This window comes from Rhopilema esculentum, chromosome 20, assembly GCF_057945365.1.
Source record: "Rhopilema esculentum isolate cy_ngs chromosome 20, ASM5794536v1, whole genome shotgun sequence".
Classification (NCBI taxonomy): Eukaryota; Metazoa; Cnidaria; class Scyphozoa; order Rhizostomeae; family Rhizostomatidae; genus Rhopilema; species Rhopilema esculentum.
Window position 1 is genome coordinate 835,382 of NC_142834.1, and position 17,971 is coordinate 853,352.

Genomic DNA, 17,971 nt, shown 5'->3' on the forward strand with positions numbered 1-17,971 from the left:
TCTTTCACGATTTGTTTTTCCAGTGCATCCTTTTGAAGCTCCTTACCGACCAAGTGAAAAATGTTTTCAATCGGGTTTAGGTCTGGAGACCAGGCAGGGATTTTAAGAACTCTGCATCCAATTGAATCAATTCCTTCAAGTGCTCTCTTGCTGTTTTGGTTAGGGTCCCCATCTTGAAGAAAAAGCTTCCCTCTTGGATTTGCTGAAACCTGAAACATGCCAAGAAAATGCTCTCTGATAAATTCATAACAGAATTCGCCATTTATAGGTGAATTGTACTAAATGCATGATATTACACCTCTTCCATATGCAATTGCTTCCATGAACCTGGCCATTCTACTTCCTGATCCTTCCTTTTTGCCCCTTGCCGTGCAATGAAGGCTCAGACTCTCAGAACATTTCTTCCATGTTCGTGTGCGTGCCGTTCTTACTGTTTGACAGGGGTTTGTCTTGTGCACCCAACCGGTTCCATCAAAATAAAAGGATACCCCCTCCTTCCAAAAACTTTCAGGCAACTTCTTACATTTCCGAGCAAACTGCAATCTCTTTTTAAGGTCTTCCTGTACCAGTTGCCCCTTTTTCCTGCACTGTGTGTGTAAGAGTATCCTTCTTTTCGTAAAGCTCGACGTACAGTTCTGTTACTTATTTCCTGTTCTTTAATGCCAACATCCCTTTGAACATCTTTAGATGTAAAGTTTCCAAAGTTTTCTCTCAATTTCTTAAGACTACTCGACAATTTCCTAACATCTCGAGGAGTGAGCTTGGCAGGCCATCCCTTATTTGAGTGTCTTCTATCGACTATGTTCTCTCTGATGGGTAGACGGCTGTGGTTATAAATAGTTGTTCTTGAATAATGTGGATACCTCTGCATAAGCTGGGGCAAAGTTTCACCCTTGTCTTGATGTAAATACCGCAGGTGCATGGAAACATCGAAAGGAATTTTCTTATATTTTGATCGCGAACCGTCATCGTCACTTTTCGCCATTTTCAAACGACCGTTACTTGATTTCAAGACAAATAACATAGCTTGCCTCTGATTGGCTGGGCATCCGCCATTATGGATTTCAAAATATTTTGGAATATCTTAATTACGGCTATAAATGTGTTACTTAACTTGACATTGATATTCTAAATCAGATTAATGCGTAAAAATAAGTAGTTTGAAAATCACAAGACATATGGTTTTTAGAGCATTCAGACAATCTTTGACAAAAATTTTGGAACTCACGTCGAAAATCGATGCTGGTTTAGATTTTTACGTTTTCCTTCAAATTTTCACCCCCTCTCCCCTTCAGCAATGTTGTGTATGGAAGACACACTGATTTACAACTTGCAACATTATACTGGGGGTGAGGGGGCGGCAGTATCAGGTAAATTTCTGAAAATAGCTGGAGTTCCAATATATTTTGTCCAGGGTTGTAGTTTTTGCTTATTTTATTTAGAAGGATGCTCATTCCAAAGACTCTGTTGTGGAGGAATTGAAACTTAAAGGTCAAGGTATTGAGGTATGTCATAAATTTTTCTGTATTACCATCATGCTGATCAACTCAGTCATTCATCTAGCTGATAATTGTAACAGTAATTGTTACAGTAATTGAATCTAATGTTTGCTTCTTTCTAAAATTTGCTTCTTTAATGTACTATTCTGCCTTGCAGGTATCAAGAGAAAGTTCCTATTTGAGAATAGAAGGCTCTTGACAAAGTAATGGTAAGATTCTAGAATTTATATTCTGCCTTGCAGGTATCAAGAGAAAGTTCCTATTTGAGAATAGAAGGCTCTTGACAAAGTAATGGTAAGATTCTAGAATTTATATTCTGCCTTGCAGGTATCAAGAGAAAGTTCCTATTTGAGAATAGAAGGCTCTTGACAAAGTAATGGTAAGATTCTAGAATTTATTTGTTTTATAGACAGTGGGTTCAAAAGTGTTGCGAACATTGTTTTGTCTTTAGAAACAATGGATCCCAATTCTTTTGCTGCTGGTAATTTGACAGGGGCAGGTAAAAATCATATCGCCTATTACCAGTAGCTGCAAAAGCCACAAAAGAGGCAGATTCAATCGAGAGAATTCATAATGATATCATCGAACTTCAAAAAATGCTTATGAGTTTAGATGAGAAGCCAGCTTTAAAACAAGGTGCAACTTTTAGAAATCATTATGGGTATATCCAATGGCCAGTAATTAGTAATAATGAGATAAGCATTGTCCTAATTGATCAGCCAATTGTGATGTTGTACCACTAAAATGTCAAAAATTTTACTCTGTTTTTAGACGCAACTGGCACACTTATAAGGAACTTCAAAGGATTAAAGAAATTTTTGTATTATGCAGCAACAGTCCAGCATCGTTTTGGCAAAAGCCCTCCTTTACCTGTTGCCGAGTATTTAACTACAAACCAGGACTTACACTCCATTAAGCGATTTTTAAGTACACTACTAGAAATGGATAGCTTTAAGTATGGCAACCAACATGTTAATAAACCAAAATTAGTAGTACTTAATTTCAGTATGGCTATTATAAATGCCTGCCTAAGTGAATTTAATGGGGAACATATACACGAATATATAAACAGAACCTTTCGGACAATTAACGGTAGTGCCAGCTCAACAGAGTTGAGGAAAACTTTTCTCCATATTGTGCTTTTCACATGATATGCCTGAATCGCCAACATGCTATCAAAGATTGCAGGAATGGTGAAGAAGGAAAAAGTCGCCTACACTTTGCAACGGGCTTGTTTGGAAGACTAATTAATTGTTTTTCGAAAGATGGTGCTACAAACGTTTAAAGAATGGAACTATTGTACTAGGATCTAAATATGATGATAAGAAAGTAAAAACTGCTCTGAAAAACGTGGAAGAGTCAATTAGAGGAAGTAGAACATTGTAGTACCCAAGAAAATTTCTGGTCAGAAGGGTTGAATGCAGATGATCTTTCAGACTCGCTTGAATATGATGCTAACAAAAGCTTTAAAAATGAAACTAAGTTGCATAAATTTTGGGCGCAAAGGATAAAATCAATAAAACAACACCATAATCCAGAAGATGGGGAAACCAATCGGTATTACATGCCAAATTACTGTAAATGAATGTACGAAAACTGCCTTATATAGCATTATGGAGCAATTTATGCTTAGGAAATTTGCAGCATTTTAATCCTGAATACCAAGACTGGTTCTTGTCAAAGACCAAAACTAGCACCTTTGCAGAACAATTTTCTGTTTAAGAAAAGGAATAGGAGTAATTTGAAGCAGTCATTCGTTGAATTTATTCAGAAATTGTGGCATCATAATCGGGCTTGCAAAGACAGTTTATTTTAGGCTTAAAAACCCATATCAGTGAAACAAATAAATTATCTAAAGAAACATAATAGTCAAAATTAAGAAACCTTCTTATTAGTTACAACGATTCCAGGAGAAGCGAAGGTGATTTGGAAAGTGATGCGAAAGAACTTTCTAGCATTGTTGAAGGTTGGGATAAAGGTAATAAAATTCTAAGGAAAAGGAAAACTCAAGGAAAGGTTCCAAAGCCACTAAAGAAAAGATTGAAATTTGCTGCCTCTAAAACAAACAAAAAATTGTGCAAAGAAGGTTTTGACACTAAAAATAAACGTTCTTGTAAGCGAAATTCTCGAAAAGAATCAACCCAAAACAATGATTCGAACAACAAGAGATACCCTCTATATAAGAGAGAGATTTACAAATCAGTTTCTCAATCAGATAAAAACAACATGTCTTTTGTACGCAATAAAATTGGGAAAGACTGGGAGAAATTATTGTACGAAGAAAGAAAAGAATATAATAGCTCTGCCTGTGCTAAAAGAGATAATTGCGCTCAGTGTCGCAATGTGCATATGCCCACAATGGAAGCAATTTTTTTTTATTGATTGTCTGCCGAACCTATTTGCTCATTATTGCTTCAAATCTATTCCTGAAATAATGCAACTGCCTGACCCATTTTCCCTTTGGACAAACCTGTCATCTGATGACAGAAGACAAATCAAGAAAAATGTTTATTATGTGGAGACTAAGCATATATTAAAAATAGGTGGACTGCAAATTCTGAGTGAACGCAGAATAGGGAATAGTTGCAACAACTGCTGGAGTAACTCAGCATTTCATCTCCTTTGCAGAACTGCATTATCTAACTTGTTGCCTTCGTAAAACAACTGTAACACAATTGTTTGCCAGTCAATCCTCAAAATTAGTGAAAAATTTGAGCAAAACATGGCATCCACCCCCTTGGAATTTACCTTGTTTCATCTTATAGATAACAGCATAGATGACATCGAAGGCTATTTTTAAACAAAAATCTTAAATCTCACAAACTGCACTACTTGTAATAAAGGTGGAACATCTGCAGCGGCCAGGTTGCGATTCCCATCCATTTAGAAAAAAATTTGATTCCGAACGTATCTGTGCAGTCATATCTTTGTCTGTCCATTGTCAAGGATAGGTTCCACAACTTCTCTTGCGATTGCAAGCCTGAAGATGCTCATTTGACCCATATAATGTTTTATTTACAGCTCCCTGTAGCATTATTAATTATGGTCGAAAGTGCCAACAGCCTAGAAAATGCAGTTCTGCATTGTGCTGTTATAATTAACGAAACTCTTCTTATCAAACATGATGAGAATGTCAGGTCAGTATAATGAAGATGCTTGTGTGTATCGTTTCGCAGCTGTTGTTGTGCTAAGAAATGCAAAGCAAACTACAAATACGGCTTGGGAAAGCAAAATCAGCCCCGTTGATAAAAAAATATGAAAAGAATTCTTTTTGGACTTGAGAAAAGCCCAAATGAAATTAATCTACCTGTTGAATCATATCAAACCATTGCTTGAAATGAAAATTTGCATAGTGATGTTATCTCTACATTCTTGCAACATCTAGCTTTTAAATATTTTGGAAAATTCGACATTGAAGTGATGCCATCACAGGTTTTGACAGCCATTCTGGAAAAAAGATCCACCTAAAGGACACATTTTATCAAGTTCTATATAAGAATACCAACGAATCCTGAGTGCAACTATTGTCTTCGTTTCATTCCACCAGGCCACCAAGGATTCGCCTGGGCACTGTAGCATTACTGCTTTATACCCAAAGAAAAGGCTGGTGGTACATTATGATTCAGCAGCCAGTGTAGATGGAGAAGGAAAATGCCTTCTTTGCAATTTTTATTTTCATTTCAAAACCATTCAGAAAAAAGCAATTGCAACAAAGTCAGAAATACCTAACTGGGTGTATCTATCATTAACTAAAAACGGCCTCCAGCAGCAGTCTGATACAGACAGCTGTGGGGTATTGACATGGTCAATGCATATTGTTTGGTCACTTTGGCGGATTTTGAGATTTCTCAAACTGACCTTATACCGATAAGATACTGGATAGGGAAAGCTTGCATCAATTGGGCATATAATCTAGGTAGAGGAATGTCCAACAATGCCACTGTTTGGAGTGCAATAGAAGCAGATGAGCGAAATATTTCAAAGTACAATTATCATGCAGATCAAAACTCCTCTAAACCTTTTGCTACATTAAAACCAATTATGGACTCGTTTGATCTCCACAAAACCATTACTTATCCAAAAATCATATCAGATGAGGCAGAAAGTAATGACAATCCTAGGGAAGACACTAACTCAACATCTGATAGCAATACCGATAATGACACAGATAATGTCAGCGATAATAGGCAGGAAGACATACATTTCAGATCAAAAAAATTCAGAGATGCTTTTCTAAACTTTGCAGAATCCGAATTGGAACTATTTTTGACATGCTTTAATAAGGATACTGCACCCAAAAGAAAACATTACAAATGGCATTTATCAGAGCCACTAACTGCCCTTATTACCCTTAGTAATAAAGATTATGAAGAATTTGCTAGATAAGAGTTACTTACATTTTTTCACAAAACATTTGCAAAGTCAATTTGGCGCATCATGTCTCGTTACACTGCTTTACTAATCGAGATAGTAAGGACAGTAAATGACTCTGTAGGGAGCCTCCAATATAAGTTTAAATATAGCATAGAAAGATTACTTGGCCACACTTGTTCAAATTCAGCAGATATGTTCTTGTTTCCAGAACAACTTAGTCAGTTTGTAATTAAAGAATATAATATGTCCTATAAAGAAGCGACTTTAGAATTTTACTCTGCAGAACAGCCTAGAAATACGGTGTTCTTTAATGCAATGAAAAACTCATAGAACCCAGTGACTTTGCTGTCCTCTTTCCTCAAATCCACTGCAGTATTGTAAATGTATCATCTGTACAGTGACACATTTGTAAAAATTTGTAAAATAGAATGAGAGAATATAGTAGTTTAGAAATAAAACTTAATTACTTTAGATAATTTTTGAATTGTGTCAAAACTATGCAGTTTTATACAGCTCTGATGAAGCCCCCTATTAAGAGGCAGTATATCATTAATAGAATCTACTTTATGTTTAATATTTTGTTAATTGACCACATTCATGATACAAGATTCAACAAATAGTTATAATTTAAATGATTTTTGTATTAAAATTCATACAAATTTATACAATTTTAACAAATTTTTGCCGATTAGCAAATTTCTGCATGGCAGAAAAATCATTGTAAGTTTCCCTATACTTCACACATTTAACGAATTGATCTATATCGCCATTGTCCTGAAGCAATAGAAGCAAAAGACCTGAATTATAGGGGGTGCTTTAAGATGTGTATGCGCCTCAGACGACCGGAAGTGCCTAATTAGGGCTAATTTAGGTTATTCAAGGCAGTTCAGCCATATTTCACATTTGCCGAACCACTGGTCGTAGAAAGTTGGTTGACCCTTCAAAAGATGCAGAAAACCTCAACTATAGGTTGTTTGCTATTTCAATTTGTGAGCAATTTGCTAAATCAGGAAATAGATTTGTTTCTTCACGTATTCCTCAGGAAAGATGATTTGTTTTGGTGATTGGCAATGTCCTTATCTATTTAGGACATTACATGTCATTTGTATTTGGTGACTGTGAAATCATGGCAGTGACAGCACGTGTTCTCTTTGCACTCTTCGATTTATTCTTTGCTTTTGAGTATTATGACTGCAAATCGAATGTTTCCAATAGAAATGATTACAAAGAGAAATTTCTTATGAACGGCTGTTCGATTGGAAAGAAACTTTAAGTCTTCAAAATCTTTACAGAAGCAAATTCGTCAGAGGAGGGCCTATTCGGTTGGTTTGGAAAGTATGGACCTTTACTTTAGTTTGCTGCTTTGTGGTGACATCAAATGAAATTCTGGGTCAACACAAGGTTGAGACTTCCGATTTCTCTGAAATTTTACTACAACTTGAGAAGAAAATTGATGATGGCATTGAGAAAGAAATCGTTACGACTTTCAGGCATTGAGAAAGAAATCGAGTATTTAAAGTCAAAATTGAAAGGATTAAAACAAAGCTTGTTCAATTCTAGCTAAATTTCTGAGTCATAAGACAAAGAAGAATGTCATGAGAGTGAAAAAAAATGCAAAAAATGTGAAAGTAAGTGAGGATTTGGCACCAGGAATTAAGCGTATTTTTGACGAGGTAAGCTTGAACCACAGATTTTTAAATATCGACAGTGTATGGGCAATTGATGGCAGAATGAAGCAGTTGTATCAAATTGTGCTTGAGATTACTTGGTCCAATCCTAATTGATGGAAATTCTTCATCCCACACATAAGAGGGAGCACTGGTTGATGAGTTTTGTCGCCCTTGTTGGAGTGTTGATGGCAAACACTGGATGATCCTCTGTTTTGAAGGCAGCATTTGGAAGTGTCGATAAGATTTTGCCGGGAATGTTTGTATGTTTGCCAATCCAATGAATGTTTGAGCTCTTAGGTTTGGCTCGATGATCTATTATACAAAGTGTTTTATCCGAGCACTGGTTTAAGAATCTAGTAAAACCAGTACTCATGTTATTGAATATTCAAGCAGAACGAGAAAGTGAATTTGCATTACATCTTTATGCATGCAAGCAGATTATGCCATATTTCTTTGCTGCTGGTCACGTGAATTATGCCAGGTATGGTCTTTGTTACTTGAGATGGATGGAAAGAATTCCAAGCTACGTTCCTTACCAATTTATGGCGGGTCAGCAGCCAATGCGGCATCAAGATGGGCTTTTTAACTCCATCTGGTCTGACATGATGATTGAGACAACATACATGAAATTTGGAAAGGGTCCTTCGGGAATTATTGGGTCAACAACCAAGCCAAAAACTTTGTAAACAAGGGCAAAGAAGGAGCAGGCTTGTACTCACATTTTGACTGAACTTTCAAACTTGTGTAGCAAAGAAAAATCTGACATAATCATTCAGAAAGAAGAATCTAAAGCATGGATACAAGCAGATGCTGTTGACAGACAAAAACTGTGAACATTTCTTAGCTTTTGTATTCATCCTTTGGACCTGTTGTCGCAAAAGATCCATGTGTTCATTGCAACATCTATACTTAGGAAGATGGTGGAGACAAGCGCAAGGTAAACAAAGCTGTTGAAATTAGACAATCCCAAATGAATTCTCACAACATGCACTTCCTTGGGGTTTTCGTGACAACATATCATCATTGGTAATCACAATGAAGAAAGGTGGCAAGAAAAAATATAAAGAAGAAATTGTTGAAGCATACAACATCAAGCTTAGGGATTATATCCCATTGCAGAATCTCGTTTCACGCTTGATAGTGATTCTTGATACCCAAAGAGCAAGTTGGATTTAAAAAATTTTCTGAAGGTCGAGGTGTCCTCTCAAAATGTTCAGCCAGATGCATTGTTTTTAGATGGGTGTGGTATGCTTCATGCAGCCATTTACTGGCCAAAAGGAGGAATAGTTTCAGACCTCCTAAAATCATTAAGGATCTATATCGGTAAATATGTATGTGACATTGATGTGTATCTGGTGTTTGATAGGTATAGAGATAATAGTATCAAGTTAGACACTTGAATGTTCAAATACATTGGGAAATTGGGGGAATTGGGTTGTGAGGCAGGGGCTCAGAACTATTGGTGCTGTAAAAAGATGGAGTGGAGGACAAAAAAGCAAAATTGATGTAGAGTGCCCACAGCTTGTTCTCTTTTATAACAAAGCAATGGGAGGAGTAGATCTAGCAGATATGCTAATTTCCCTTTACCAAATTCCATGCAACACAAGACGGTGGTATTTGAAGATTTTCTGGCACTTAGTTGACATTGCCAAAGTCAACAGCTGGCTTTTGTATATAAGACACTGTGATGTAATGAATATCCCAAAAAGGCAAAGAAAATCAATAGTTGATTTCACAATGTCTATCGCGGAAGCACTGATTGGTGCAGGTAAATCAACGTATGAGAGTGCTACCCCAAAAAGAGTTGGGTGGCCAAAAAAAGGAGCCTTGAAGAAACTACCTTTAATTTAAAACCTTAGATATGGATTGCTAGCAATGATTTTAGTCTACTTGGAAGGTTTTGCTCACTGTATTGATATTATAGCCAGAAAAGAATGAAAAATTTTAAATGGAGGGGGGGGGGTAAAGTTTCACCAGGAATGATTTTGGCAGTCAAATCCATTACAACTTCATTTTTCTGTAAAATCTAAATGCAAACAAATACAATAAGCAAAATCGTATCCAGCCTAAAATTATGATGAACTAAACCAAATCTGAGCTTAAAAAGTCGTAAAATCAGATTTGGGAAAAATTTCAGAAATGAGGCCGTTAGTCAAATTGGTTTATTCATTTCCTTCAAGCCATTTTCGTCTTTCTTTGAGAACAGCGACTGTCTGGCCACTTTCTGGACTTGATTTTACTCTTCATTTTCAACTATTATCTTTTTCAGAGAAGAATTATGATGTCATAAAGCAGAAAAGGGAGCATTCAGGAAGCTTCCATGGATAAAAATAGCCAGAGTCTTCAACTTAACCAGTCTTTTGATCCATCTAAGAAAACTTTTACAAGATATAAGATTCCTCATTATAATTTTGCTGAAAAATTCACAACAATATCTTTGCTCTGTCACTATTGTGTAGATAAAAACTTGGTTTTTATTGAATGATCTTAATTTTTGTTAAAACATCTATTCTTGGTTGGGAGAATCGGATATCTCGGCTACACAACATTAGCATTCACAGATGTTTCTTGCAAGTGGAACGATAATTTTGTTGAAAAAAATCGAAGGAACTGAACTCTCAAATTGAAACTCCATAAGAGAACAGAAGTGAAAAGACCTCAAAAGAGACGTTTTGCTAACACCTCTGATGCTGAAAGGGATGATTTTTTAAGTAGCCTAGTACAATTACCTGGTAAGGAGCAGCCAGTAGGCCTCAGTCTTTTTAAATATTTCTGTTCTGCATTCATTCATGAAGCTCCAGTTCTAAGTAGGCCAACACTGCCAAGATCACTGCATGATTATTTGTGCCCTCAAGCAATGTCATCAGAAGCAATGATAAAAAAGATTGAAAATTTCCTCTGATGACGTTGCAAAGTGACTCCATTTTCTGGAAAGAAATGCGACTTGGTAGAATAACAGCTTCTGTTGCCCCTGGAGGTTTTACACTACAAGAGGAAGAGCCCGCCCAAATTACTGATTTTGAAAATATGCAGGTTATCTCCCCCTCTCAATGTCCCAGCTGTTTCCTGGAGAAGAGAGCATGAGGCAGAGACAATTAGATACTACGAGGGTCATCTTCAAAACAGCCATGTTCATCTGAAGTTGGAGAAATCTGGTCTCATGCTTGATGATCTACATCATTTCCTTGGTGCATCTGCTGATGCAATAGCTTCCTGTGAATGCCACGGCAAATTTCTTGTTGAAATTAAGTGCCCCTGCAAACACAGGAAGAAGCAATGCATTGAAGAATGCTTCGCAGTCAAAGATTTTTGCATTGACAATTCAATGAAAATTAAAAAAAAAACCAGACATATTACACCCAGATTCAGATGCAAAGGTACATACACAAGATGAAAGTAAACCACCTGGTAATATACACACCAAATTTTTGTAGAGGGGTTATTGCTGAATATGATGAGGATTTTTCTGCCAGTATTGTTAACTCATTTGCTTTCATGAGAAGTTCATTGGACCAGAGCTTATTACAGGAAGAACAGAAAGTGAAGTACCTGTTTCAGAGCCTAAAGATGGTTCTCAACTTTTTTGGTATTGCCAAAAGCCATATAAAGAAGGGGATAGACTGGCTGGTTGTGACAACCCACACTGTAAATATCAGTGGATTCATTTCCAATGTGCTGAAATCAGAAGTCAGCCAAGAAGCAAACAGAACTGGTTCTGCAAGGATTGCAAAAAGAAATAAGAACAGTTAAAAATTATATTCATCTGATCAAATGTAAGTTATGTTCAATATTAGTGACAATATTATATTTTCAGTGACAACATTTTACTGAACAATAAAGCAATTTGCTGTTTACTTTGTCAATGTTCGCTATAAATTATCCCTGTTGTTAAATTCACTAGGGCAGCACAAACCACTACAAGTTTATAGATATAAGGTATTTCGTCAGAAACTTCATTATTCAGAGATTTAATGAATGTTATTGGCAAAGTTTCTTGTAGAATGGCAAATCTTTTCTTTATTAGACCAATCACCCTTTCTACATGAATCCTTATATTTGCAACTTCATTAGCAGAAATTCGCCTTTCGTAAATGCAGGAATTATAAGATCTGCACAGCATACTGATGTAATGTCGTCCTGAAGAGTTAAACCTGTCTGCAAGAATTTGGTCACCAGATTCAGGCAAGTTGGGGTTTATAAATTCCTTGACAATTTGCACATCTGTTGCTTCCCCACCCCAAGCTTTTGATAGGAAGGAAACTGCTCCAAGAGGACTATAGCTAATTAAAAATTTAATTGTGCTGTGCTTCTTATAGATTGAGTACACTTGAGCTTTCAAGTTTCCTGGTCTTTCAATGAATATTTTGAAGCAGTCAATTATGCTGGTCAGCCTTGGAAAGTACTGCCTGAATAAAGGCGGAAGTGTCTGTCTTATAAAATCATGACCCGGCCAACGAACTAAAAATTTCATTTTCAAGTACATCCAAAAAAATTATCCCCCAAAATGTGCTTTGTGACAGATTAACAGATATTCAAAGGGCATATTCAACCTATTAGCCTTACAACAACCATCAAGATCTGATTTTTCAATGGTAAGTTTTTTCTTGGTTGCATCATGTGTGGCAAAAGCAGATTGGTGACAGCATTAGAAACTTGTAAAAAAACCCGTGAGATACTTGGCTGCATCATTATTGTCTTTAATGACCACTGGGTCATAATTTGTCAGGAGTAGCTGAAATTACAAAAGCTTCGGGTTGTTTCATTGGATTTTAGGCAAGTCAACAAGGAAAAGGCTTTTGATATGGTTGTAGCTAATTTAGTAAAGAGATTGTGGATTATAGAAACATTCTTTGATAAGAATTAGTCATAAATGATACGTTTTTGCTTACAATAGGTAATAATTTAAGTGGTTTATCAGCAATTGAATGAATGTTTGTTCCTGTTTGTATCAAAAGTACCAACAGGTCTTTCCTCCTTCTCATTCCATTCATCATCATTATGGGTAGCTTCATTACTAATATCACCTTTTTCATCAACTTCTGAATCATTTTGAGATTCTACAGAGTTGGATTCATTTTGTGTATCATCAAATATATCGTCTTTATTCCACGAAATAAAGCAAGATACTAATTCATTTCTTGATTTACCAATTTCAAGCTCCTTTAACCAAGTGTTGGAAAATTCCTTCTGCTTTGTAAAGATCGCTAGTTTCAGAGAGGTGGTGTGCAGCATACAAGACACGTAATGGTCTAACATGCTGAATCATGCAATGTCCTTTGTATGATTTTGATCTTTTTAGTTTAATATCTATCGTTTGTGGTTCATCTAGAGATCTAGGTTTGAGATTGATTGTTCTATTGACATCAGCAGGAACATTAACAACATTTCCATGAATGCCCAGCTGATTTTCCCTGGGTAATTCACGGATTTGCATGAAAGGAATTCTCAGAGCTATAAGTTGCTGTTCAAGAGCAGTCAAGTCAAGAATATCCACCCATATTGGTTGCGAGCCGAGTAAAATAGAGAAGGACGTAAATAGAGAAATATTTCCGGTTAGAGGTAAAATAGAGAAATCAGATTAACCGCTGTTTGATCCTATTGTCAGCACTCAATTACTAAAAGTTTAAGTATAGGCTCTCAGGATGAAATGGAGAAGCGGGTTGGCTCTCACAGGTAAAATAGAGAAATGTGGCGCAGTAGGTTCACTGAGCACAATTCCATGGCTTTAATTTGTAAAAATTTTAGGAGATCCTCTGTTTTATCAAGTTAACAAGTTTTATTAGATTTAAAATCAAAACTCCGGCCATTTAAATGGCTCTCACAGGTAAAATAAAGAAAGAGTTTATGTCGCCAAAGGGTAGAGGAGGTTTTTGAACGTATAAAATGCGAAAACGCTATGGGTGGTGTTGTCCTTGTTAATTATCTCATATTCAATAATAGGACAAAATTGCTTCATCTTTCAGAATAGTTACGTAATGTGATAAGTAGCATCATAGGATGCACAGTTAGATCCAAGGAATACTTTTTCTGTAGTACTTATTGAAGGCACGTATAACAATGATTAAAGTTGTAAAACATAAAACTTTTGCACCGCGCAAAAGATCTGGAGTCCCCTTTGGGGCCCATATAATCACAAGAATTGGTTGTGCACAACACACATGGAAAATGCGTGGGGTAGATTGGAAAGGAACGGGTGGGAGAAGCCAAGAAGAAAATGGAAGCCAGGTGAAAGTGGAAAGCAAAACAATGCTGTGGCTTCTCTGAATGGCTTTTCTAAAAGACAGTGTAAGTACTGTCACCTCATTCATTTGCACATTAATCTTTCTGTTGTATCCATTCAAAATACATCTGATTGTCCTAATTGTTTTCTCCTCCACTAAGAGTGTTTCAGCCTTTGCTTCATGAAAAAGGTAACATTTTGACACAACTAGAAATCAAAGTGTAAATTATGGCACAAAGCTACGTCTATGCTTATTCTATTTAGGTACTTTTTTCTTGGACTCCCAACTTTGGCCAATAGTAGAAGATACTGTTTTGTTCCCAGCAGCCTGGAATATTAACTCGACGCCAGGAGGCTGTTTCCTTGATGAAATGCACTCTGTGTCAGAACATATATTACATGACCCCTAGTTCATCGTCCTTATGGTAGGAACCAACAGTATGTCCAGATACTGCATGTTCAATCATGCAAGAAGAGACTTTTCGGCATCGGTGGAAAAGTTTCTGAAAATATTTTTATGTACTTAGTGGTTATAGTTATATATAAAGGGATTATATAACTATTCAGGTTATTTTGCTAGGCGTTGCAATCTCCATTGCACCTTGCCTGGATGATGTTGATGTGAGACAGCACCTTTTCAACCAAGCCATGGAAGAAGAGTGCAAGAAGTTCAATGTTCTCTTTTTTGACATTGAAAACTGCATCGATTTTACAACCAGACAAACATGGTCAAGTCAAGACAGTAAGTATTCATTAGAGTGAAGATGTAGCTTTACCCTCTCTTGTTGATGGTTTGAAAGAGTTCTTGTGCACGGCATCGCAACGTGTAGTAGAGCCAGCGATGAAAACAGTGCAAAAATGTCCTGAATGGCTTTGGAGGGAGCTGAAGCATCATAACGTCAGAGGTAAGATATTTTTCTTGCTCAAGGTGTCTTTAGTCATTAGCCATGTCCAAACAATTGAGACATAAGTTCATAAAAGACATATGAACTTATAAAAAGTGTTTTTGTTTTTAAGGTAAGCTACAAGAAAAAAAAGAACAAGAGACCCGTCCTCCAACCTTTCCTTGACCCAAGATCGTGAAAAAGAACCACAAGGATCAATTACAATCATTGAAGTATAAAACATTTATTTTTTGTCTTTTCTTTGAGTAGAGAAAATCTTGAAATGAGCCTTTTAAATACTTTGTACAAGTTGATACATTGCAGATGGTTTTCAGCTGAGAGAACTAAGGGGCTTTTGTGCTAGATACAATGCAGCAGACGTGTGACATGAGTACAGGATAAATACTTTTCTGGCTCCAATCTTACACCTTCAGATGCATAGGACAATAATGTCAATATACCACTTTCTTGAATCTTGAATATCTTGCACCATAATAGCTAAACAGGATATTTTTCTTTCCTATTGACGTCACCAACTCCGGCAATGGCTTTGCCAAAGATTGACAAAAGCAGGGGACAAGTTGTCGGAAATGTATTGATACCCTGGAAGTGCAGTACCAATCTGTACAAGGTAGGAATGTGGAAAATTTCATGCCTATGTCCAACAGAACAGTTAAATTTTGTTTCATATACTAAATTTTGCTTTGCTTCCGTCACAAAGATTGTCTATAAGACCAATTTTTTCCATGCAGAAAAAAACGCTTGGCCCCTAAAAAAACCAAAACGACAAACGAAATTATAGAAGGAAAAAGGTAATAATCAATGTTTGATGTTCGAAAATCATAAAGGGAAAAATCAAATTGGATCCAACTTTTTTGCATAAATTGCAGACCTTAATGTTGATGATTTGTAGAACTAAAATCAAACTTCACCTAGAGAAAGTCGTTCACTTTTCCAATTTTATACCCTTACAGGACTTAAAAGCATATTATTTCCTTTGAATTTCGAAACTACTCAGGAGGTTGTAGTCACTGTCGTTTTACGTTTTATGGCTTCTGCAATCAGTTGGCTTTGTTGGTTGAAGTTGTTCTTAATAGTGGATACTTTTTCAACAGATGATCAGCCAATTGAGGAGATTATTGCTGAACTTGATGCATCTTTTACAAGTCTGAATGGTTGGTCATCAATATTACATCTAACGTATTATAGTAACTTCACTGACATAGAATGTAATTCATCAATTTACCATAAATATACTCCCCTAATTACTTGCCATCATTTGATTGTTCTTGAATTTGGTTTTGAGATGCCATGATAAGAATAATATATATCACTCTAATTGTTATATTTTGCTGCATTTCCCTTTTGTAAATGGTACATTGGTAATAATTACTGACAGATGTAATTTTACCCATCCGCTGGATTTGTTCTATTCATCGTTTTACAGTTGAATATCTTCTAAGAAAAAAAAAACCAAATAAACCTGTATAGATGGTGGCATAGCAAAGAAGAGGGGATACCTGGCTTAATTTTTCTAACTTTGCAATTTTGTATAAGAGAGTCCCAATCATTGGCAACATTTAAAAAAGAATTAAGAGCACACCCTATAGAATGCGACTGTAGATTGTGTAAAAAATTTATTGCTGGGTTAGGTTTTATTTAGAACATTATACCCTAAACCTTTTTAATATTGTATCATATATTTTTATTTCATACTAACTCTTTATAGATAGTTGGCCTTAATTAGCTTCTTTATGGCTATCAGCCGTTCATTTAGTACGCCAACTTTAAACAAATTATTTATTATTATTATATTATTATATAGAGATAGTTGAGATCATCTTAACATAGTAGCACAGGGTGCAGTTGACCAGCACACAACCTTAACAATACTTTTAAATATGGTTTATACATTACGATACTTCACAAAACTTTTGAAAAATATAGTTTGATTTCAGCATAATATTCATGAAACATATTATAGTTTAATTAATAAATTAGTTTTGTTATTAACTTACAGCCTTATCTGAAGAAAGACAAGAAAACATAAAGAGGAGAAGGAATATTGATTCAAGTATTGGCCTGACAAAAGTATGATTATTTTAATGAAAAGTATTTTGAATGATAATATAGATGGAAATAGAGCAAAATGACAGATTGACATGGTAATAGACCGATACAAACAGACAACATGGGTTTGTGAACATATAGCAAAAACCTAAGCTGGTAATGTTAGCACATATCTATTGCACTTAAAACAGCTTAAAATACAGACATCATTCACCATTAACATCAAAATAAACTATTTAGCTTTACATTTTCTCGCTAGTTTTTTTTCTGAGTCTGAAAATGTATATTCAACAGAATGCTACAAATCATAAAGTAGACGCTAGAAATAGCCAAGAAGCAAGCCTTGAAAGACAAGATCAGGTTAGTCGTTTTCTATGATTTCCTTTTCTGTGATTCAGCCCAACTTCACTGCATTTAGTTTGGGCTAAGAGTCGATGTTCTAGTTATTGACACATGTTCAAATGACTCGATGCGCCCTTTCTGTAGATAAGAGAAATTGTCACGCTTAAAATGGATAAAAAATATAGTAAATTCATGGACTATTTACTTAGGGCGCATTGTTTATTTTGTAAATGGTTCAGTTTCTGCTATCATAGCTTTAAAATATACAACAGATTATTTTCTCCTCGATATTGTGCTAATTTCTCTATATAAGCCCTATTGCATAGATTCATCTCTGTTTAAAAACAAATAATATTGTTTGGTTAGCAAGTAAATCTCAGAAAGACATTCGAAGGCAGTGAACCAACGAAGGTAAGATATATACAAAAAATATTCTGCAAAAGGTTTCTAAAAACATTTTGTAATGTTTCTAGTTATTGACACATGTTCAAATTTTTTTGCAAATTTTCTATATGCAATATATAGTATATATGACATTTATATGTTATCCTTCATTTTAGCCCGTTATTGATCTAAATGCAGTAGAGCCACATGTTTCTAAGAGGCAACGTAGATCTAGCCAGAAGATTCAATTTCCAATTTGAAGATATTGAGAGTCTTAAGCAATGCCGAGAATTATTTGAAAGTATGAAAACATGTAATGAAATTACGGTAGAGGATGATTGGCTTGCCAATGTATCTGCACATACTGATAGACCCTTTGGTGTAGAGAACATTGATCCAACACTAGCAGTCCATATTATATCTAACATTCAAGATCATTCGGACCTGTAGCAAATAGCCAGCTACGTGTTAGCAGTTTAAAAAGACTTGTTGGTAAGAGAGGGCCTGATGGAGCAATTATGGTGGAAA

General features: G+C 35.8%; 3 protein-coding genes and 1 pseudogene across 3 annotated transcripts in view; 3 read left to right on the forward strand and 1 right to left on the reverse strand.

The window, feature by feature from the left end:
• Window positions 1-4,941, forward strand: part of LOC135687677 (HMG domain-containing protein 3) — a 31,797-nt gene extending 26,856 nt beyond the window's left edge. Inside the window, exons 9-10 of the mRNA XM_089114457.1 lie at window positions 1,443-1,656; window positions 1,827-4,941. The gene's annotated coding sequence lies outside the window, so the exon portion shown is untranslated. The remainder of the gene's footprint in view (window positions 1-1,442; window positions 1,657-1,826) is intronic.
• Window positions 4,942-11,402: 6,461 nt separating this feature from the next.
• LOC148957761 (uncharacterized) lies at window positions 11,403-12,026 on the reverse strand (annotated as a pseudogene).
• A 1,675-nt stretch (window positions 12,027-13,701) lies between these two features.
• Window positions 13,702-15,278, forward strand: LOC135683448 (uncharacterized). The gene is made up of 2 exons (XM_089114554.1): window positions 13,702-13,828; window positions 14,344-15,278. The coding sequence occupies exons 1-2, from the start codon at window positions 13,702-13,704 to the stop codon at window positions 14,523-14,525; spliced, it is 309 nt and encodes a 102-aa protein (XP_088970680.1). The 3' UTR covers window positions 14,526-15,278.
• Window positions 15,279-15,695: 417 nt separating this feature from the next.
• Window positions 15,696-17,758, forward strand: LOC135687683 (uncharacterized). The gene is made up of 4 exons (XM_089114545.1): window positions 15,696-15,822; window positions 16,668-16,738; window positions 17,012-17,077; window positions 17,620-17,758. Exons 1-4 carry the CDS (start codon window positions 15,696-15,698, stop codon window positions 17,701-17,703), a joined length of 348 nt encoding a protein of 115 aa, XP_088970671.1. The 3' UTR covers window positions 17,704-17,758.
• Window positions 17,759-17,971: the final 213 nt, after the last annotated feature.

Coding starts and splice junctions, on each gene's coding strand:
- LOC135683448 (XM_089114554.1), top strand. CDS start 13,702: ATGGAAAATGCGTGGGGTAGATTGGAAAGGAACGGGTGGGAGAAGCCA. Junction 13,829..14,343: donor TGGCTTTTCTAAAAGACAGT/GTAAGTACTGTC, acceptor TTATTTTGCTAG/GCGTTGCAATCTCCATTGCA.
- LOC135687683 (XM_089114545.1), top strand. CDS start 15,696: ATGGCTTCTGCAATCAGTTGGCTTTGTTGGTTGAAGTTGTTCTTAATA. Junction 15,823..16,667: donor ATCTTTTACAAGTCTGAATG/GTTGGTCATCAA, acceptor ATTAACTTACAG/CCTTATCTGAAGAAAGACAA. Junction 17,078..17,619: donor GCCTTGAAAGACAAGATCAG/GTTAGTCGTTTT, acceptor CCTTCATTTTAG/CCCGTTATTGATCTAAATGC.